Source organism: Poecile atricapillus, chromosome W, assembly GCF_030490865.1.
Source record: "Poecile atricapillus isolate bPoeAtr1 chromosome W, bPoeAtr1.hap1, whole genome shotgun sequence".
NCBI classification, from domain to species: domain Eukaryota; kingdom Metazoa; phylum Chordata; class Aves; order Passeriformes; family Paridae; genus Poecile; species Poecile atricapillus.
The window spans coordinates 14130455-14153333 of NC_081288.1; the positions used below are offsets into that span (position 1 = coordinate 14130455).

The 22879-nt window shown below is 38.0% G+C and overlaps 1 protein-coding gene across 2 annotated transcripts in view; it reads left to right on the top strand.

Annotated features, from left to right (window-relative positions):
- The window catches only part of PIK3CG (phosphatidylinositol-4,5-bisphosphate 3-kinase catalytic subunit gamma), a 33375-nt gene extending 10873 nt beyond the window's left edge, over positions 1-22502 (top strand). For both annotated transcript variants that reach the window (XM_058863953.1, XM_058863952.1), the window contains 9 exons: positions 1202-1267; positions 1373-1598; positions 4292-4395; positions 6687-6833; positions 8059-8149; positions 11184-11314; positions 11914-12025; positions 14120-14277; positions 21391-22502. In XM_058863953.1, the coding sequence (XP_058719936.1) occupies positions 1202-1267; positions 1373-1598; positions 4292-4395; positions 6687-6833; positions 8059-8149; positions 11184-11314; positions 11914-12025; positions 14120-14277; positions 21391-21672 (1317 nt within the window). In that variant the 3' untranslated portion in view covers positions 21673-22502. The remainder of the gene's footprint in view (positions 1-1201; positions 1268-1372; positions 1599-4291; positions 4396-6686; positions 6834-8058; positions 8150-11183; positions 11315-11913; positions 12026-14119; positions 14278-21390) is intronic.
- Positions 22503-22879: the final 377 nt, after the last annotated feature.

Consider the following 22879-nt stretch of genomic DNA (forward strand, 5'->3'; position numbering starts at 1 on the left):
ATCTTGAAAGAGCCATTCTATTCTATTCTATTCTGTTGAATAACTGTTGCATACTTTGTTGCTTCTGAAAGCTGAGCGTACTACATGCACCCAGCTCTCTGCGCATCCCTTTGTTTTCCCTTAATCTCCCTACAGGCTGCTTCCTGGCACTCTATTTCCAGAACCCAAAGCCATTCACCAACCCCCTCAGTCCATGACAGGGATTTTGTGACTCTGATTCATAGACTGTATGCTTCTTATTTCTCTTTTGTTGCCATGGGATATAAGTGCATACTTTTTTCCACCATTAATCTGAATACAAACCTTCTATAAGCTTGAATTCCTCAAGCAACATGAAAGAAGGTTCTGGAAAAATGAGTTGAAGTGGAAAAGTTCCCTGGTACTACCCAGAATTTGGAAGTGTGATGGTTTTCTGGTAGACCAATTCACTTGGTTATTGGGATGGAGGAGAGAATAACAGAAAAAAAAAAATTCCAGTGCTGTTGTTTACTTTCCCCCCCACCTCCATTTTTGGCAGTAACTGGGAAATGTCTGTGGGCTTGGGTGGAGGGGAGCAGCTTTTGAAAGAGAAAAATACTTCTGTTTACACAGTAAGTAAAAAACAAAAGGTCTGGTCAAGTCTTCCTCTTACTTGTATTTCATTATTGTAGGATGTGTATCAGAGCTTTTATTCTGTCACCCAGTTACAGAATAAAGGCCAGATAAGTGCTCTAAAAAGCTGCTCCTGTATCCTGTTTTTTTCTGGGGAACCCAGCAGTGAATCCTGGTGCCCTAGTCTCAAAGCAGCGGATGTTGACCAAAAACAGTATTTTATTATTGAAATGTTTTATTAAAGAGTTGTTAGAAATACTTTATTCCATCTGACAGTAATCATTTCAAGCATTCTCAGTATCAGTCATACTGCAGACTGTTTTTTTATCTTGCAGGTTTTTGCCAAGAATGATGTTGCTTTGTGCATATGCTTAGGTTGCACTCTGGTTAGGTAGTCCACACCATGCATTGTCATATTAATAATAAACCTGAAAAGAGCCTGTTGCAAAGAAAATGTGCTTCTTGAATCAGACAGAGAAGCCTGAAAAAGACCTGCTTTGTTACACATTTTCTACTCCTGCAGCAGTATGTTCTCTAGATGTCCTTGGTTTAGTCAAAGCAGTGGGATCTTAAATGTGTTAACAACATTTTCTATGTTTGTATTACTCAGGCTGTGAAATTTGAGCCATATCATGACAGCGCATTAGCCAGATTTTTGCTGAAACGTGGTTTGAGAGTAAGTACTTCAAAATACAGCCAACTTATGCTGAAGTTGCTGGCATTATTAAAACCCTTTGTCAAGAAATGAATGCTAATTTTTAGTGTTTTTCTTTACCTGTAGAACAAAAGAATTGGTCACTTCTTGTTTTGGTTCTTAAGAAGTGAAATTGCCCAGTCCATGCACTACCAGCAGAGGTTTGCAGTCATCCTTGAAGCCTACCTTAGGGGCTGTGGAAAAGCAATGCTGCATGATTTCATGAAGCAGGTTCAAGTAATTGAATTGCTGCATAAAGTCACAATGGAGATTAAATCAGTTTCTGCAGAAAAGTATGATGTTACTTCTCAAGGTATTTGCTAACAGGCATTTCTTTGTTGTTAATATTGTTTTTTCTCTTATGGTGTGAAAAACTAGGCAGCAAATTGTACTGTTCATTAAGAAAATTTGTGGATAAATTGCTGTCAAAGGGCATAATTTTTACTTTCTTTAAAGTGTGAGTGTAAGTTAATAATGATTGAACCAGTAATAGATTTGTTTGCTCATTTCACCCCAAAATGGGAAGAATATCAATCTTCTAGACACCCAGTACTTTCCCAAGCTTTGGCTTATCTTCTTCAACCTCATGCCATGCCAACTGGAAAACAGATAAGTTCTTGTACATTAACTGAATGCCAGTGCTAAAGAAAGACACAAACATCAACTGGAAATTAAAAGTGACACTTGCCAAGAAATATAACCTTCCTCTAAACTCTCACTAGAAGATTTTTGGCAGGAAGATCAGGGAGGAGGCCAGTGCAGCCTCTGCTATGCCACAGAAGTAACTAGTGGATCAGGGGTGAATATACAGGGCACATCTTTGAGGAGTCCTGTGAGACAGATGTGGTATTGTTATTTCAATATTTATTGTTATTTCAATATTTGTTGGAAGCCACAGTAGGGTTATTCAATGCCTCTTCACCTCTGAGTTTTGCCTGCCTTTTCCCTCCCCACCTTCCCCCCAACTTTCTTAAAAGTTGTTTATCCTCATTCCTGTTGCTTGATTGGTGTTGGGAGTAAGTGCGAGAAGACATATGACAGTATTAAAATTTTAAAAGCTGTAGAAAGACTACGTCTCCCTGCATGTTCAGTCTGGTATGCTCCAGGCCAGGAAGTCCTTGGATTGGAAAGCTTTTCCAGTCTGGCTGTGCAGAAGTGACTGTGGTGGTGTTTCAAAAGGGATTTGAAGGAAATACGAATTTATTCTTCAATATATAGTGTAAAATCTGTTATGTTACCACATAGTGTGAGTTAAGGGACTTATTAAAGCCCCATATAAAATACTGTTTCTAAGCAACTTCCTAAATTTTTTCTTAAAATATTCTATACTCTAAATGTATTTAGTCAGAATCCCATTATTTTGGAAAGAAACGATACCACCTTGCAGATGTACATGTCTGTAAGAGCAGTGGATTCCATAATACATTATCTTTGAAGGATATGTGGGAAAAGAAGAAAAGCTTCAAGGGAAAGCAATCATATTAACACCCACCAGGTTTTGAAGTTAAAGAATCTTTGGATGTAATGTACAGCAGAAACTGAAAGATGACTTATATAATTGACATTTTCACTGAATAAGGCTTCCTGAAACTGTGGAATGTCCTAATGAGGCTGTATCTAATGTAATTTATTCTCAAATTACTGAAGACATATTTTTTTCTACAGGCACCCTTTACTTCTTTTATTTTTAAAAGCGTATATCCTAAAGTTTATTCTGTAGGTTATTGCTTCTTTTTTGTCCCAACATTTCTATGTTCATCATTGTTCATATTTTCAGTCTGAATGTTTTGTCCTGTTTCATTGCATTCTGTGATGCAGTCTCATCTGATTCTTGTATATATGTTTCTCCAGTGTTTGTAGATTCCTTCCTACTAGGTCCATACTATTCCAGTAGCAAATATGTTGTCAAACAATTTCTTCCACTTTTCATTGTAATTTCTTTGCTTATATTTGAAGATAGCAGGTAATAATAATTAAATAAATTCTTAAGATCATAATATTACACCTTGCATGGGATTATCTGCTTTCATCACCCTCTGAGCTAGATGATTTGTCTCCCAAGAATGTGTCTATGCTGCTGTTCCATCACTTAAAATGCATAGCACTTTGTTCTTAAGCCAGATCAACTTGAAAATTGTTTTAGGAAGTGCCTTTAATTGTGTCTTAAAATCAACTATTCCTAATCTTTTGTAGCTTCGGTTGGTTTGCTTACAGTTTTCAGATTACATTACTTTATATTTCAATACTCATCCTCTGCTGAGTAGCTACAGTTTCTTTTAGGACAGTGTTCAGGTCTTTGCCCTGATACAGGGTAATAGCCAGTGTATTGCTTATGCTGCTGACACTCACTAGCTGAGGTGAGCAAAATACATCATGCATTGTAAAATCTGTACTATTCTGAGTGGAAGTTTCAGAAGAGTGAGGTTTTATTAATTCAAAGATTGTGTTTAGTTATGAACATTAAAATTCTTGTTCATATAAATATACAGCATTTTTTTTTCCTTACAGGAATATGAGATTTAAAAGGCAGAACTATAAAACCAGCTCTAGGAGGATAAGGAAATTTAGTGTCTCTGTAGTTTGTGTCATTATGGTTACAGAGTAATTGATTCCAGGAATTCAAAAACCACGAATCTGTCTGCATTTCTTGTCAGTTATGAGGGAAAATACTTTTTGGTGTGTTCTACTGTGTTTTGTTTTTTAAAAGAAAGCTGACATTTTAGTGTAAACTCTTACTGTGCAGTGTTTCTAATACTGCAGAGAAGGCACATGACTTCTGAGGTTTTTGAAAACTTTACCTTTAGGTATCTAAAACAGCCCTGACCATTGATAGTGCAGGTTAAAGAGTTTTTCTCCATTCCTTGGGTCAGGAGATCCAGGAGGAAAACAATTTAAAATGGCAGCTAAAGTGAGCTTTTTAGCCAAAGTATAATGCTCAATAAGTTTGATTACCTATAACCTGTTTGCCTTCCAATGTTTGATTTCATTGTGTTTTCTTTCTTGTAGTTATTGCACAGCTGAGACAAAAGCTTGAAAAATTACAGGGCAGCAAACTTCCAGAAAGTTTTAGAGTTCCTTATGATCCTGGGCTGAGGGCAGGAGCACTAGTGGTAAGTATATTCTGACTTTCTACAAATCATTTAAAAAAAAATATTATTTGCAAGTATGTGTCACTTTGTAAAAAGTTTTGCTAATGTGTCAAAATGGCTTATTTCTCTGTGGATACAATGACTTTGCACGGACTCCTTAGGTTTTTGTTCCCAGAGCTATTATTATTTTTCTAAATGTAATGACGTGCCACCATGTGCTAAAAAAATTCCAACAACCCATGAAATTCTAATCATTAAATGGTAATTATACTTTTTCCATTAGTTGAATACAAGATTTAACCAGGTAGCTGACTTTTTTTTTTTTTTTTAATTAAATAACTGAATTAAAGTTTTATCTGATTCAGGGGCTTTGGGATATTCAGTTTCCATTCTTCCAGTTATTTTCACTGTCTTACCCTGATTTATATCTAAACCCAAACTAAGGTTTGGGTGCAGACTTTCATCATACTGACAAAAATGTCCACCTCAGCTGTTTCTGATATTTCAGTATCTCTGCGTTGGTTATGTTAGAAAATACATTATGATTATGTTAGAAATACATTAAGAAACACTTGAGGTTTTCTATGTTGTTGCCTTCAGTTTTGTGGTGAGATTGCAATTGTGTATGTTGACTCAGAGTTAAAAAAAGATTCATAGATCAGCAGGTATGTAGTGAGAGGAAACTGGATCATGCATCTGAAATGCAATGCGAGGCCCAATGTAAAGAAGCACAGTCAAGATCTTTGGACTCGCTTGATGTGCAGCAAGGACCCTACAAGGAAAGAACCCCTTAATTTTCTCCTAGCTAAAGACAGACAAACCATCCAATTTCAGGAATTGCCAAAGCATTGCAATGCTCAAGCATTGTCTAGATATGGCCGTGTTTCTGTTAAATAAACCTGTGCCTTGGGAGATAGGCTATAAGCTGTCTTCAAGCTGAGAGAATTAAACACGTCTCAGGTGAGCATGGCTGAAGCACTGTCAGCACAGAAGCCAATTCAGACATTTCTTATTCAGAAATAAGTTGTGACTTCTTGAATACTATTTTCTTGTTTGTATTTTGTATATTCTCCTACGTATTTTTTTTTTTTTTTAGTACAGAAATCATCAACAGTTTGACAGAAAGTAGTTTTTAAAATAAAATATTTCTCTGGATTTTTTTAGTTTTCCTTCACTTTGGAAGTATTCAGTCCTAACAGGACCTTACTAGATGAACTAAACAATAGATTTACGAAGGAAGGTAGCTATGTCCAAAAATTGGTGGGTTAGCTTTTCTTTTTCCAAACTGTATTAATCAAAATGTTTGGTAAAACAAACTAAGCTTTCATGTTCATTCTAAAAGATACTATTTGTCCATAATCTTCAAAACCTAAAATTTTACAAGTCTAAAGGAAATATTAGAAGCAAAATCAGAGCTTCTAGTAAGTCCAAAGATTAAAAAACTTCTTTCCCTTTTGAAAATAAGGATGGTAAAAACTATTTTGTTTAAAACTACAGGCTCAGAATTTCAGTTAATGAAACATGAATATACTAAAATACTCCTGTATCATGAATTCTGCTGCTCTCAAACACTGATTTTTTTTTGGTGGGTTCTTTTTCTTTGTTTGTTTTTTTTTAAATTTTACATGGCTTTATTGTACATAGTAATGTTCAACAATGAATCAGGAGTTCCAGAAGAGAAAGTAAGACGTACTGCAGTTGTATTAGCCAAAATAACTGGAGAAAACATTTGAAATATTTCAGTTTCAGTACTAAATTTACCAGTATTGAAAATGTAATAAAACTAAATAGGGAATCTATTTTCCTATCTTATGAATGATTACATTAAATTAGTTTCAAAAATGCCATTTCCCCCATGAATCGGAACAATTTACTAAGGGAATTGAATCAAGCAATCTGGAATGTAGTTGCTAGAAGTCAGAAGGGTGATGATGTGGTAAATTGCATTGGACAATGATTATGTTCTGGTTTAACAGAGCACCTGTCAAAGTGCCTTTGTGAAGATCCGTATTTTCCAGTTTTGTCAGAATCTCTATTCTTGAATCTGTCTGAAGAAGATTTACAAGCTAAATCCAGTTTTGGAAAGTCAAGATACACTTTTTCCTTTATCATGGACAGTGGTTAAAAATTGTGCAGGTTCAAGGAGGCTTTGTGTGGCAACTGAACTCTGTCCTTTACATGTGCTTTCAGTAAATTGCTTGTGGTATAGCTGAGTGGAAGTTAGTAAACTATTCTGTAGCTGCTGTTAAAAAGGTTTCTTGGGTTGATGTTGGCATACAATGGCTAGCAAGCAATTAATGTGTCTTTCACAGATAGAAAAATGTAAAGTAATGGCGTCTAAGAAGAAGCCCCTCTGGCTTGAATTTAAATGTGCAGATCCAACAGCTCTGTCAAATGAAACCATAGGCATCATCTTCAAACATGGAGATGACCTCCGTCAGGACATGCTAATTTTACAGGTATGATAGCTAAAGCTTAAAAAGAATAACATGAGTATTTAAAAATATTTTTCAATTGTTTTACTTTTCCAAAGTGTGTATACCTTGTCTTCAATGTTCATGTGAGATCTGAGGTTGTCTTTTGTATTTAAAACTCTGCATGGCAAGGCTGACTTCAAAACTGGATCATCTTTGTCGTACTACATTTTTTTATGTTACTGTGTGTTATGGATTAACCCTGGTGGGATGGGAGAAGAGGAAAGGAAGAGTAAGAGCAAGAAAACTTGTGAGATGAGCTAAAGGTGGTTTAATAAACAAAGGAGAAGTGGAAGAACAAAGGAAGAAAACAAAACCAGTGGTGCTAAGGCAGTCACTTACCACATGCCATGGGTGGACCAGGTCCCAGCCAGTCCCTGCACAGAAGATGGTTAACCTGCATAACCCCTTCTTCCCTGTTTTATTGCTGAGCATGACACTGTTCAGCATGGCATATTTCTTTGGTTGGCTCAGGTCATCTGCCTGGTTGTGTCCCCTCCCAGTCTCTCATGCACCCCAATCTAGTCACAGTGAGGCTGGGCGAGAAACAGGCAGTTGGCTCTCAGCAGTTCAGCTGGGACACTGGGACATCAGTGTGTTCCCAGCACTGCTTTGGTCACCCCCTAAACCACAGCACAGTACAAGCTGCTCTGAAGAAAAGGAGCTTCATCCCAACCAGACACAGTGCATACTGTTACCCTGGCTTTTCCTGCCATATGCCATACAGATTTCACATTTTGTTGCTCTAGAGACAGAACTTTACTTAGTGCAAGATGGCCTGTTTCTCTAATGAAGTGTTTTTATCATTTATTTATGCAATGGGTGAAGCTAACAAATGAAAGATCAGTAGCTAGAATTACTCTAGTTTCAGATAACTGGTTTGTTAGGGCTTTTGGTGGTATTAATGGGGAATAGTGGGCATGCTTGCTAACGCATTCAATCTCACCTTATGTAGAAATCATACTATATATTTATTAGTATTTTATAGAAGAGTAGAGATTTCCTGGTTGCAGAACAGATGAAGATATGTAAACCCTGCTTCTATAACTGATTATCTTGAATGGCTGCACACTTTCTGTATTTATCTCTTAATCAAACAGCAAAGTAAGTTTAGCCCCATCTTAGAAGTCTGGGCAGCATTATTTGTATGAGTAACCTGTAATGTTCAAATAATTTGAAATAACTTAGCATATACATTTGTTTTTACCAGATTCTTCGAATTATGGAATCCATTTGGGAAGCAGAATCCTTGGACCTCTGTTTGTTGCCATATGGTTGCATTTCTACAGGGAACAAAATAGGTACATGATCACACTTACTGTGATTAGAAATTCAAAATACCATATTTACAGAAGATGTGTATGGCAGAACTACTCTAATATGTGCTGTAGTCCTGAGGTAAACAGCACTTTATTACACCTTCTGTGAGCAGCCTTCAGTTGCATCTTGGCAGTGGTTTCTGCCCTTCCTTGTGGCTGTGATTCCTGTGCAAAACCTTGGCTTGTGCTGCAAGTTTCTCTTTAAGAACATTATTGAGTATAAAACAGCAGTGAAAGTGAGTGACTTATTCAAGACGTATTTTAGTGACATGTATATTTTTTCCTGACCTAAAGCTTCATACCCTATACCACATAGAAACAACATTACTTAACAGGATACTCAGGCAATATTTCTCACGGGGCATTGGTTCCTGCAGCAGAGATTATAAATTTTTCAGAACCTGTGAAAGAAATGAAATAAGAAATCCCAATAAGATTCTTTATAGCTCTTTAATATACTTTTGTAATGTACTTCCTCTCTAAAATCCATTGCTGCATAAAATTTTTTAACATCCTTTTGATTTCAGGATATCTCAGCAATGCAGGAAACCCAAAATCACTGATAAAATACCTGGTAGCGTGACATAATAGAGTTTATTTTCTCCTAATATAAATGTTGTAAAATTGAATTATATTTATTGATAGAATTTTAATAATAAAGGAAAAGGAAAATTGTACATCAAAATGGCAGCTAACTATAAATATAAGGAAAACTGGGGGGGGTTTCTCTCCTTTAGAGGTGTTAAACCCAATTTTTAGAGAGCTTTTTAGGATCTGATTTAATTTTGTTTAAAATTATTTCAAGACAATGTAATGTAGGAAAAATGAAAAAATGAAGGAGAATTCTGCCAGTGATTCTAGCATTTTCTTACTTGAGTTACACATTTCTGTTATTCTTTCATGAATTCTTAATTGATTCCCCATTCTTCTCTCTCAAGGAAATACTATTTGGTTTTCCTACAGAGATGTAAGAATTTAGCATCCTTTTTGCACCACAGTAGGGGCATAGTTAATCATATTAACACTCCTGCTTGGTTTGCTGAGAATACCTGCAGCCTAAATTAGTAATGCCCAATGTAGCATACTTTGATGTAGAGCTTATGCTTGTTTGGAACAGAACCAAAGAGTGGTGGCATGCAAATGTTCCTTCACAGTATTCGCATGTGGTCCTTTTCCAGGCAACTTCTTCCCTCCCTCTTAATACTTCCATGGAGCTTGGGCAGTTTCTGTGTATTGACACAAGGACAGTACCCCACTCTACACTGAGCACAGGGAAACAGTTGTCTTATATCTGGTGCTGGCATCTCCTCCTGCATAGAGCATTCTCATTCTGTTAAAGACATTGCATCCAGTGCAGTTCGTAATTTTGGAAGCATCTGTCCTCTCCACTGCAACTGCCAAGCAGACCTGTGTAGGATGAACTTTCTCTTCTCTCTGTCACTGGTAAAAGATCATATCCTGCTCTCTCTCCCTTTAACATGTCCATATGGTCCTGGCTCTGTGAAGCAATTATCACTACTTACTGTACAGCATCACTGCTGAAAGTAAGAAACTCAACCTGGCTCTTAGAAGAGTCACGTGCCTTGGTACCACAGCATGGTGCATTTCCTGCTGCACTCCCTCCCAGCTGAATGCAGCCCAGCTGAGAACTGCTATCCCTCTTGCGCCTCCTGAGCCAGCTCTGCTCCCCTGCCATCAAGGAGCTGTTGGCCGGCAGAGGGAGATTTGTGAGCACAGGCAGGGAAAGATTTTTCAACAGCTGGAATGGGAGCTGGAGCTCATACCCGGGAGAAAAACAGCAGCTTGACAAGCACAGACCAAAATGCAAAGCTTTTTAATTTGATGGTCTTGGTGATGGATTTTGGAGGTCATATTTCCACAACAGTTTTATGGCAAACATATCCAGGCCACTGTAAAGGCAGGTGTATTGAATACACCTCCAGGGTGTATTCAGCCATGCAGAGAGGGCAGGAAGAAATTGCTGTGTTGTCACTCTGTTACAGAAAAATTTGCATATAATTCAGTAATTGCAAAAGGGTGGGATTGTGAATAGAAAGATATTGATCTGTTTCAGACAGAATCAAATTGAAAACAAATCAGAAACTGCTTTGAATCACTTTGAAGAGAAAGGGGTATTTTTATTTGTTTGCTTATCTCTGAACTGGAACTGAAGCTCAAAAATACTGTTGAACTTGAACCAGAGAAAGAAAAGAAAATATTTCCAACTACCAAATAAATTCAATTAAAATCTGACTTTCTCCCTTACAGACATACCCAGTCTGGACTGCATTTGCTAGTCTTGGCTACAGGGCAGAGTTGTGTTGCAGCCTTTGTTTCTGCATTTCCCTCTAGCTTCTTCTCTTTCACATGCCATGCTGGCATGAACAGGACAAGGCATTGTTTCTGCACCATATTGCTGTAATGTGGCAGTTTGCCTTGGCAAGGGTCTGCTTAGGGACAGACCCCATGGCCCTGACAACCAGAGCGTTCCACCAGCAATCCCACTGCTGTACCTCACTGTGCACTGGTATTTCTGAGCTTTCTGCGTATATGCACACTTAAGCTTAAATTGGATTTGCTGCAGGAGGGCCAGCTCTGTTCCTCTGCCACAGCCCTGGCAACACTTGCATCCCTAGACTACCACAAAACAAAAGCTTTTTCTCAGCTCCTTGTATTTGTGAAGCTGGAGACAAGCTGGGGAAAATGTGATTTGGGATCAGGACAGGAACACTTCCTCTCCTCGGGAAAAGCCTTATGTAGTGGGTCCCCATTCATCATATGATACATCCATTTTAAAAGAGGAGGAGTTTTGATGCCAAGTTCTTTATGAACCCTTGCTGGTTTCAGCTGGGCATGAACAGGAACCATTGCTCCTTGTCAAATAAATTTCTGCTCACAACCTATAAAAGTCTGCAGTTGATTTTTAAACACAGTTTAAAATTTAATTTTGAATATTTTTAATATGATTTGATAAAAATTTAATAACTTCTTCTAACCTTTGCCTTATTTTCTTTAGGAATGATCGAAATTGTGAAAGATGCTACAACAATTGCCAAAATTCAACAGAGTACAGTTGGGAACACTGGTGCATTTAAGGATGAAATACTAAACCAGTGGCTCAAGGAAAGATGCATGATTGAAGAGAAGGTAAGTTCTTTGAATTTTTAGGTAGGATTTTAATTGCACCTTACTAATTTAGGAGCATAGAGCCCATATGTTTGTGTTTGTTACTTGTGGGAATTTGAAGAATCCATTCATTTTCCCTGCACTTAGCTGCGGATGTCTGTGAACGAGCCTTTAGCATCCAGCTGGCAGCCAAAATCCTGAGAGACAAGATGCTTCTGAAATCACTCCTTTATTAAGGGAAGTCAGAAGTGATACATGAGGAGCAGGTTGAGAGGAAATCTAAGAATACTGAGTGGCAATGTGGTTTTAGAGGATTTAGGTTCAGGTTTGGGTGCTCACAACTCCTTTGGTTGTGCACATCCACTGACCTACTACAGCTTTCTGCCACAGTTTTTCCTCAGAATGTGTGAGCTGCTCTATGCTGCCTTTCTGTGCTGAGGGATAGAGCCAGCATAGGGATTGCAGGGCTGTGATCTTGATCTCTGCTGTGCAGTGGTGTATTTTATAAGGCAGTTTTCCTAACTGTTGATATATTTCCACAGAAAGGTACATAACTTTGAAAATTATTGCATTTAGTGCCTGGCATTGAAGCATTTAACATCTGTAAGATTTATTTTTAGTTTCAGGCAGCTGTGGAGAGATTTGTTTATTCTTGTGCTGGATACTGTGTGGCAACCTTTGTACTTGGAATAGGGGACAGGCACAATGACAACATCATGATTACAGAAACAGGTGGGTTATTTTTTTGAGAATTTCATAGATGAGCGGATTGTCTATACTTCACTAGATTTATGTTTCATTTTATTAACTAATGCACTTACAAATGAATGAAGAGACACAAACCAATTCTGTCAGTGGTGCTTACAAGGTCAAGTCCTCCGGTAACATTGAAATGTATTTTCACTCCTGTTGGCTTTCATACAGGCTGGAGATATGTATCATTAATAATGCCATTATTTTCCAAGGAGCAGTTTGACACAAACTAAGTCATTAGAAATGTAAACCAAATTTTTTTTTACTGTCTGCATCTAAGGTCTGAACACCAAAAAAACTTCATAAAGCAGGCAGCTGTTCATCTGCCTGATGTGTGGATGTGGTTCTGACAGTGTTCAGTGGAACTGAATTCTATCAGAATTCTGATGTTGCTGGACTGTTTTCACTTCTGAGGAATGTAATCGCTTTGTGTACTGTTGTAAAAAATTTTAGGAAATAAGTGTACATGGAGTGGATTTGTTTTCCTACTAAAATCTCTGGGATGGTTATATCTTCCTGAAGAAACTCACAGTTTTTTTGTACTATAAACTTTCAGAGTTACTTCTGTAGCTGTGCATTGTTCCATCCTTAATTTTACTTACCAATGGAAAGAACCCCAGAACAATCAGTACATGTGGAGGAGTTTTATTTAATCTAAGGAATTCACTTTTATTTTCATGATCCTCTCACTTCATAATTAGTCTCTGATAAGATATAGAAAATGGCTGGATAATTATATTGATTATATTAAAGACAGTTCATCAATTGAAGGCTAGAGAGAAGTACCCTGAAGGCAGAAATAAGCTAGTGGAAGACTACAGTAAAAGTTCAGCAGAAGGCCTTGAGGAAAAAATGACAAAGAAATGCTTTAATTTCAAAGTAGAATAGAATAGAATAGAATAGAATAGAATAGAATAGAATAGAATAGAATAGAATAGAATAGAATAGAATAGAATAGAATAGAATAGAATAGGATAGGATAGGATAGGATAGGATAGGATAGGATAGGATAGGATAGGATAGGATAGGATAGGATAGGATAGGATAGGATAGGATAGGATAGGATAGGATAGGATAGGATAGGATAGGATAGGATAGGATAGGATAGGATAGAATAGAGTGGTGTTAGTTCCCACTGGCAGAACATGAGGCACAGGTCAGTAGACAGGGAAACAGAGAAAGAAGTGTTGTTTTGTTGTGGTCATGAGCAGGTTTGCCTCAGAACTTTTAACAGGATCTGTCTTGAGCCTCAGGAGCCAGAAGGATCTCAGTCTGAGAGGTCTTCAGAGAGTCATATTTGGTAGGCTGGGGGAAAGCTGTCTTAAAATCTGGAACATCTAAGGATGTTCCACCTACAGATCACTGTTAAGTATCTTCTTACATAATTTGATGTTTTATCTTTTTTTATAAATATGCCACTACTACAAATCTGTGTTTTTAAGTAACCATACTCTTGTATCTGTATCCTGGCTGCTAGTGAAAGTAATGAAGTAATGTGGAGAGTAGCAGCACACTCCAGTCCTGTAGGTGTAGTTACCCTTAAAAAGACAGGTTTTCATCACTTCTGTGGGAGCTGATGCTCTACTACTCTCAAAGCTATCCAAAGGGTGACAATGCAGACTTTGAATACACACAGTAGTTTAGAAATCGCTAATGAAGGTCTGTGACGAGAAAACATGTTGTAGTCAATGACATTTGCCAAGGAGATGGTTAGTGCCAGAATCCCATGGGTATTTGAAGCCTAACCCTCAAGCCTTTTCCGTGTAGTGATGCTCTGATTATTACAGGGATAAGGCATAAGCTTTCCTTGGTTGACTTTTGAAAAGTTGTGAGTGTATGTTTAGATAATACAGCAGTTCTTTTAATAACTGCCAAAAATAAACAAGAAGTAATTTTTTCTAAGAGAACAGAATTATGTATTTCCCAAAGAAAAGAAATAGTATTTTCTGCTGAACTTAAGAGTGATCATATATACAAAAAAAAAAAAACAGAGTTGGAAGTACTGTGAATATACGTAACTGTTCTTAGCAGTTTATTGTATTTGCCTAATTGTGACTTCTTATTTTTTTGAAGGTAACCTTTTCCATATTGATTTTGGCCATATTCTTGGGAATTATAAAAGCTTTCTTGGAATTAATAAGGAGAGAGTTCCTTTTGTGCTGACTCCAGATTTTCTGTATGTCATGGGAACTTCCGGAAAGAAGACAAGTCTCCATTTCCATAAATTTCAGGTAAAAGAATAAATATCTAGCTGCAAATCAATTAAGCAATGTTTTTATACCCTCTGAAATGAACATTAGTGCCTTGGTTTTCAAAGATCTAGGCTCCTGGGTATTATCTTAATAAAATGCACTGAATCATAGTACAATTCTGGGATATTTTAGGCCCAACTAAGAGAAAAAAATTATCTGTACAGTTATGGGAACTAGAATTCAAACATTCACAAAGGCACATTGAAAAGCTCATTAGCAGCAGACCAGATAAGCAAGATAATTCTTTGTTTCTTGTCTTGATTGAAAACACTTTGCAGAGGGCTTTAGTGTTGTGCAATTAGAAGAAATTCACAGCTCTAAGCAGAACCTCTGTGGAGTATGAGTAGGTGTGAGGCATTCATCAGCTGCCATTGCCAGTGTTAGTCCCTCCTGATTCTGCCCTCGAGTTCTGGGGCTAGGACTGCTGCATCTGAGTAAAAATCTGTAGTGACTCAAAGCTATCTCAGATGCTGGCTTGTGAAGTGGATGGATAGATATAACTCTGAAATATATGAATGGTGTTAAAAATCTGCTCTATTGCTTCTATTTGAAATTGAGCGCTTTCAAACCAATTTTGATTATTTGAACTAGTGTAGGATCTGGTCAAAGAAGAAGTTCAGTATGCAATTCCTATGTTTAATGAAATTATAGAGAATGTGGTTGGTCAGAAGTACATGTATGTCTGATATGTTATTATTCCTGTAGTCATCTTTAGAGACTTTGATAAAGTGTCTGATTTAGAAAGCAGGTTCCATATAATATCAAAAGAAAAATTCTTCTGTAGCGTGAGTCAAAACCAAAGCCTAACTTTCATGTTCTGGATTCTTTTTGGGTAAACCAGTCCCAGTATGGAGTCTGGTTTTCTAACCTGAGAACCTAATTAAGGTTCTTCCTGGTGGATGATGACTGTGTCCCTTTGAACATATACAGAGTTGTATAGCAAATCTGTGTCTTATGTGCACACACACATACCCATCTCCCTTGTGATTGTCTGTGATGGACAATGGGAATTATCCTAAGATGATAGCACCAGGTGGGTCCTCAACGCAGTTACTTCAGCATTTTGTCTCCATTTGTGGCTGCATCTCAGTGCTTTCACTCACTCGTCCAAAAATGAGTGTTTGCCACTTTCAGGCTGGACACATTCTCCAGGTCTCCCTGCCAGGGATGGGGATCCACTTGGATCCTCTTGCAATTCCCTCCTTATGGCATTCTTGTATTAGTACAAATCACATTGTCCACCAGAGACAATCAAAAGGCAGAGAGTGTATGTGTGGAGAGGACCCATGCAAAGAACCTATGATCTTTGGTTGAAGTCACTGCCCAAACTTCTGAAAATAATTAAAGAACCATGTGCAGTCTTTGAACCTTCATTTTTGCCAGGAGTGCATTTATCACAGTGGAGGTGTTTTGAAGGGGACTCATAGATCAAAAGATATTAGGGTGGGGTTTGCCATGGGAAGGGAATGCTGAGCCCATGCTCTCAGGGAAGCCTGTGAGCTGTGCTGTGTACAGCAATGATGCTGTTGCTGCAGCTGTAAGTCATGTGCAGGTGTGGGACTGAAACACCAGTCTGCGGTATGTCATTTCAAAAAAGACCTCTGTTCTGGAAGCAGAAAATAGTTATAAGTTTGCAAGTGTGCTAATGGAGAATTGAAAGGTGTCTGCAAAAGGTAAAGTTGTTTTCATATATATGGATCCAGCTTGTTAGAGTGTCCTTTACTTCAGCAGCCCAAGTACCAAAATCAATCAGAAGTAAGTTTGGTCACAGTCTCTCTTCAACACATCATGCCTCCATCATGGAGACCTGGGTTTGACTAAATGTACTGGGCTTAGTGCTGGCTAAAATCACCAGTGCACCTACTGGAATTATTTACTCATTTCCTGCTGTGAGATATGAATTAGGAGGAGGGCAAAGCAGGCTCAAAACCTAAAAGGTATAAAGAAAACTTTATTAACAGAACTAAAAGAATAATAAGAATCAGAATAAAACCTTCAGAATGCTTATTCTCCCCTCCCCATTACCTTGTTTCTTTCCCACTGACAGCGTAGAGATGAAACCTGGGATTTTCAGTCAGTTACAACCTCTACAATAGTCCTTCATCAGTTCTTGCAGGGAGGAGTTTCTGTTGCCATGCCATGGAGACTTCTCCACAAGAAACAGTTTTCTCGTGGCTTTTTAATTTCCACAGATAGCAGCCACCTTGAAAATCTGCAGTTGTGATGTCCCTCCCATCATTTACAGCTGTTTCACAGCTGCATTCATGGGCCATGCCAACTTCTAAGCATGACCTGTTCAAAAGCAAAGAACCTTCATCTATCCCTGAGATCATCTGCATCCCTGGGAACAGATACCTTCTTTCCCTGGAGGGCAAAGGGTCTTCATTACTCTCATCTCTCTCTGTTCAAGCTTCTCATGGGATCACAGCTACTTCAACATCTGCTTTGCTTCATTATGGATGCCTCTGCTCATGTCTACAGTTTGAACACTCACTCCCCCCATAGTTTTTCATGAATTAAAGGGGATATTCTAGTGTATCATAGTCCATCTCCATGGCCATACCAAAATAATTCCGGCCCAAGACTAGGGCATCTCCTCATTCTCTTCCCATCTGAGACCTGACTTCTTCTTTACTGACCTTGGTGTCTTCATGTTGTTTCTCTACATGTGTTCCCTCTGTCCTTTTCTCTTACTCAAGAGAGGATCGATGCTTTGCAAGTTTCATGTGTGCATTGGAGGAGTTAATATCTCACCCAGGCCTGCGGGCAGTCATACGATCTCTGCCGGGCCGCGGCCGAAGCTGCTTATGATGAAAGTTCTTTGGGACCACGCTGGTGTCGTGCCAAGATCTCAGGGGGCCCGGCCAGAACAGTGGCGGCCGCTCTGGCCGCATGGCTGCTCCCTGGCCCTGCTTCCTTCAATTTCACCTGCGGGCCGATGGCTTCTCCTCCCTCTGCCCGGCAGCCGCTGGGGCTGCTCGGGCCATAGCGGGAGAGGCCTGGCCCGGCCTGGAGCCGCTCCCGGGGCCCAGCGGACCCCGGCTCGGCCCGGGCCGGCAGCGGGGCAGGGTTTAGTGTCAGCAAGGTGCTGCAGCCCTGGCCCGGCCCAGCCTCGCCCGGCCCCGCAGCCTCCCGTCCCCGCCCGGCCAGCGCCGGGGTCAGGCCCGGCCCCACCAGGCTGCGCGGGCCGCGGCGGAGCGGGGCCGGCCCGAGCGGTGCCCAGTTACCTCTCCAAGGCCAGAAACAAGAGAGAGATTCCCCGGGCTTTAAAATGGGAATCGCACAGAGGCGGACCTAGCTTCCTTATGGTTGTCAATTCTCAGAGCTAGCCAGCTATTGGTTTCTGCCGGGCACAGAGGGAGCTCTTAGCAGCTTCTCTCAGAAAAATCATTTCGGTGTGTGGCTTCTTCTTTCCTCACCAAATATCAATTAACGCAAAACCAGCACACTAAATAAACTTTTTGTTACTCTGCTACTAATTTCTGAGCACTGCTACCATCCCACTAATGCAGACAGTTTAGGAATGCTAACGTTTAGGAGTGATAGCACCAATGTAATTTCCATTTCTACCTTAGCTAGATAAAAGGTGATTAGTGTGTTTTTACTGTTGTGAGATGTGATGGGGATATGAGATCTGGGCATTTTAAGTGACATGATTTTGGCACAGGCAACAATAAACTGACAAAAAAAATGTAAGTTCATGTGTAGTTCTGCTGCAATAGCTAGTGTTTATAAACCACTATTGAAGTAGTACATTCAAAGTATTTTCTGTCTCAAAGACCTGTAAAAAGAAAGTTAAAATACTTCTATACAAGTAAAAGCGTAACACAGAGCAAGATTTGCATGACATGTTTTGCTATGAAAAATGTATGTTTTAATTACATGACCGGAGTTTAAAAAAACCCCCAAAATTGTAGTTTCACTTTTCAGTTGACTTGTTTTCATCATATTTCCTAATACTAATGGATTCATTTAGTCTGCCTGCTGATTCATTCATGTATTAATGGAAAAGTCTCAGCATTTATCCTTCATTAATTTTTAAGAGCATTTCTCATTATTTTGTACTTGACTACATTAAAACAGTTTGTACTTCAGAAGTCTCCTTTGTTTTTTACAGTCTTTGTTGTTTTTAATGACTTAATAACCTACTTTTATAAAATTTTATTTCTTTGTTATCCACTGGACATAGTCCATACAGATGTGTTAGCCAGAGCTCATATTTCAGATGCTGGAGAAGGTTAAAATGACAAATAGCTTTGACCAAAGTTCACTGCAGAAGAGTAGTTTATTAGTAGTGCACTTCTGAGGCTGCCAGTGGCCTGGTCACTTTTCTGAACTAGCAATTAGTTCTTAATCTAATTTTGTTTCCCTTTTTGTTTGCATTTGTTATGATGGTTTAATGAAAATTAGAGGCCAGAGATTATTAATGATACCACAGAAATTAGAAGGAAGCAATATTTGATGGGCTTTTTTGTCATCACAAAAATGTATTTAAGCATAATTTAACCTGAGAAGGCAAGTATTTCTCTGTTCCATCTATGAATTTTTCAGCTGCCATGGTATTGCCATATATCTCTTGCTCTAAGTATTGTATGTGGTAGCATTTCCTTTCGAGCCTTTGGCTGGAGCCCATCAGTTTTCTTACTTCTATGCACACACAACTTTCTCATTTCTTACTTGTAGAAACCTTTGAGTAAGCCTCATCTAATATCTTCATGGTCTTTTTTGAGCTTTGTCCATCTACTTACTATTAATTTGCCTAAAACTGTCATTTTGTCTTTCATAGTTTGTGCATTAAATTATGAGCTTTTTTTTATTCATTACATTTAATTTACTTAATTCATTATTTTTTCATCACTCTGCTCACTTGATATTGCACAAATCTGTATTTTCACTGCTAATCCAATTCTTCTGTACTGTGTCTTTACAAAATCTCATGTATTTGATTGCCAAAGGTGACAGAAAGTAGAAGGGTACACAATTCATCACTTTTTTGCAGCATACTGTAGCGGAAAGGAATGGCCTATGTAACAGAACTTGGACACTTCATATTATAAAAATGCCTGGATTTCAGGATAATAATAATTAGGACAGTTTCAGGCTTTCAAAATGATTTTTCCTTTTTTTCTTATTGGGCAAAGAGATTTTGTTTTCTCCTCAGCTCCTCTCATTTTGCCTATGGCTTTAGATGAGTTAGCAGCTTTCTCCTTAATCCCACGGTAAACATGTACATATCCTTGACACATACCTATCGCTGGGTTATTTTTGGTTCTCACTGCCTCTCTCAAAAGTGTAAAAATTCCTTTTCTTGGAAGATACTAATGCAAAACCACATTCAGTTCCTGTCTGAATAAATAACTGTAACAGACAGATGCAGATTTTTTAAATCTTTTGAATTCCTGGAAGGACTGCCTTTGAGATGCAGTGATACTGGATTTTTCCTGACTGCGTAATTGTTTTTCTGTCTCAGACACCCAAAGCGGTGAGATGCATCATCCATACAGAAATGTAAAACCTTCTTTGATATAACTATAAAGACCTTTCATCTCTTTCAAGGATAACAAAACACAGACTAACTCTTGTGACAAGATTTCTCTGTTTGAAGTTGATAGTACATAAGTAAAATTTCTTTTTTATTTTTTTCTCCTGCTATAATGGAGAGAAACTATTCCCTGTGATAAGGTGATGGTGTTTTCTATTGTAAATTGTGCTTTGACCATTACATTTAATCTTTTTCTGTGCTAGAACTAAACTAACATTTGAGTTCATAAATATGATCTTATTTCAGGACATAATTTATTTGGGAACAGAGTAAAAGATTTAAGTTCCCAGGCAATACTAAAAAAAAATAAATTGTACAGACAGATCTTCAATATATTGTTCTTTCTTCCCTAGTATTTTTCTAACCTGTCTAGCTGGGTGTCCTGGTGCTGCTGATATAAAGAGTGATGTTAAGATTATTTTCTTATTATTTGTGCACTTCTTCCTGTTTCAGAGAAAGAAAAAAACATGTATCTTGTAAAAAATGCCCTGTGTTCTAGAGGGCTGATGGGATTTGTTGGAAGTTTACATTAAAATGTTTGGATTTCCCAGGTATTATTCAAAAAATTAATGTACAGTTGTTGAAAGGTAAAATTGAATATTTATTTGGGTAAAAATTAGCATTGGTTCAGCTGTGGTTTGAATAACCTTCTTGGAAATATTTTTAATATTTTTACATTACCACGTTGCAGACCTAATTTCTAGTTGATTGATGATTGATGTCTTTGTTGCATTGTTCTTATTTCTGCCAGTGAATGAGTTATAAATTTAATATAAAAATAATAATTACAGTTTATATATTAGTCACTTGGGAGGAAATATTATTTTTAAAGCATTGCATGTTTTTCCAAGCTGCAGAAATGTCATTCTTCTAAAAGTTCTGTTGTTAAGCACAGATTATTTATACATGGAAATGAAAAGGCTATAAAAAACGCCTATGGAATCCAGAATGACAGTACATAGTGGTAGAAATCCTCCAGCAAGGCAGAATGCCTGAAGACTAGAGCTGCCAGCCAGCAAAATTCCTTAGAACATCAAGCCTGAAAATCTTCCCTGTTAAATAATCTGTCACCACTGCAAAGTTAATAGACATCTATAGAAAATGAAGAGCAATCCCCTGGAGGTGCTGCTTTGTTCAGTATCACTTGCCAGCCACAGACTTTAAATGGGAACATCCCAACAGGAAAGGAAGGCAGTGAGTTATTGCTGTCTCTTTTAACAGCCACAGAAAGAGGTTATACGGTAGCAAAATTATTTTGAAATTCTGGTGAGGCTACGGTCTTATGCTTTAGTAATTAATGTAGTATTAAGAGCTGTTAGTTGTATACCCAAACAGTTCTTGTTGCCCCAAGCTGTGGAGAATGAAGTTACACTGAGCAGCAGGTGCAGAAATTTGTTACATTCATTTCAGTAGAAAAGCTCTGTTGGGCCTCCTGTCTCTGACATACTCGAGTGATTGAATGGCATTGGTTAATGAGAGTCCTGTGAAATTCCTACACCGTCCCCCTCAATTCATCTCCTCAATTAACAAAAAACTCTTCTCTCTCACAGGACGTATGTGTGAAGGCTTATTTAGCTCTCCGGCACCACACAAACCTGTTGATCATCCTGTTCTCCATGATGCTAATGACTGGAATGCCCCAATTAACCAGCAAAGAAGACATTGAATATATCAGGGATGCACTGACAGTAGGGAAAAGTGAAGAAGATGCCAAAAAGCATTTTCTTGATCAGATAGAGGTTTGCAGAGATAAGGGCTGGACGGTGCAGTTTAACTGGTTTTTGCATCTTGTGCTTGGAATAAAACAAGGAGTAGAAAAGCATTCTGCTTAATATTTTATGTAAATTAACTGTGGGTGTGAATAGGAGGTTAGTGAACTTACATGTTATTTATGAATTCTGAATAAATGAGCAGTCAAAATTGCCTTTACTCTTCTGGCAGCTTAAATGGATCTTGTAAAAAGGCAAGGACTTTACTCTGCCCCTCCAGAAGATCTTTCTGGAGATAATTTTTTTTTAATTTCTAATGACTCTTCAAGTTGCTCGGTTCTTATAACTAGTTGCTTTGCTGATGTGGCTTGGATTTTTTTTTTTCTTTCTTTAGCAATGATTTCAGAAAAATATAAGGAGGAGGTTGAATAAGATGAAGTTGAGAAGATAACCTACAAACCCCCTATGACCTTACCTTGATTGTTCATAGGGGTCAAGTCCTTCAAAACCAGAAGAATTTAGATAAAATCTGTGGTTATAGTGAAATCTCTGTAGACAATTCACACCTGTGTCAGGATGGTTTACACACAAGTGTTCTTCATCCACATCCTTCTCTTTTGTCCTTTCTTCAACTTTTTGTCCTTTCTGGATTTTTAATATGTTGTCAATAGAGAAGAGTTTTGGCTCTGCCATTGAAGGAAATTGCCTTACTGTTACTGTAATCTCCTGACACAGACAACCAATCTCTTGAGTGCCAGGAGAACTTCATTGTTACCTGGAAGTTCCTCAAATTTGAACATGAAATTCTGAAGGTTTAATTTTGAAAGATTTTTTACTGTACTTTTTAGTGGGGAATGTCCATATTATATTACAGATTATATTCTTAGTGTAAAGTTATTAAAACTCCACTTGTATAGGAAAAGCTTTGTACAAAAAAACATGGTACTTCCTTATCCCTCAGAGAGAACTCCTTATGTAAGAGTAATTGACATTTTACCAAATATCTGAGATACCCAAAGTTATTTATTCCTTGGTGATATACTTTCAGGATATACCTAGAAGGAATTAAATGTAATCTTTGAAGTTGTGTATATTTTGCTATTTATTTTTAAATTCCTGAAGAAACAATACAATTGAAAAGCTATTTATGAAAGAAGGAAAAAACCCCACCTTATCTTTAATTTCAATATTTAAACTTAAAAGAAGAAAAAATGAGCAGTGTTAAGTAGAATTGTAACTCTACTGTTGATTCCCTGCAAATCAAGTCTACCTATGGTAGGAAAGGAAAAAAACATTAAGCCTGAATTAGTCTTTGACTTGAATTATGATG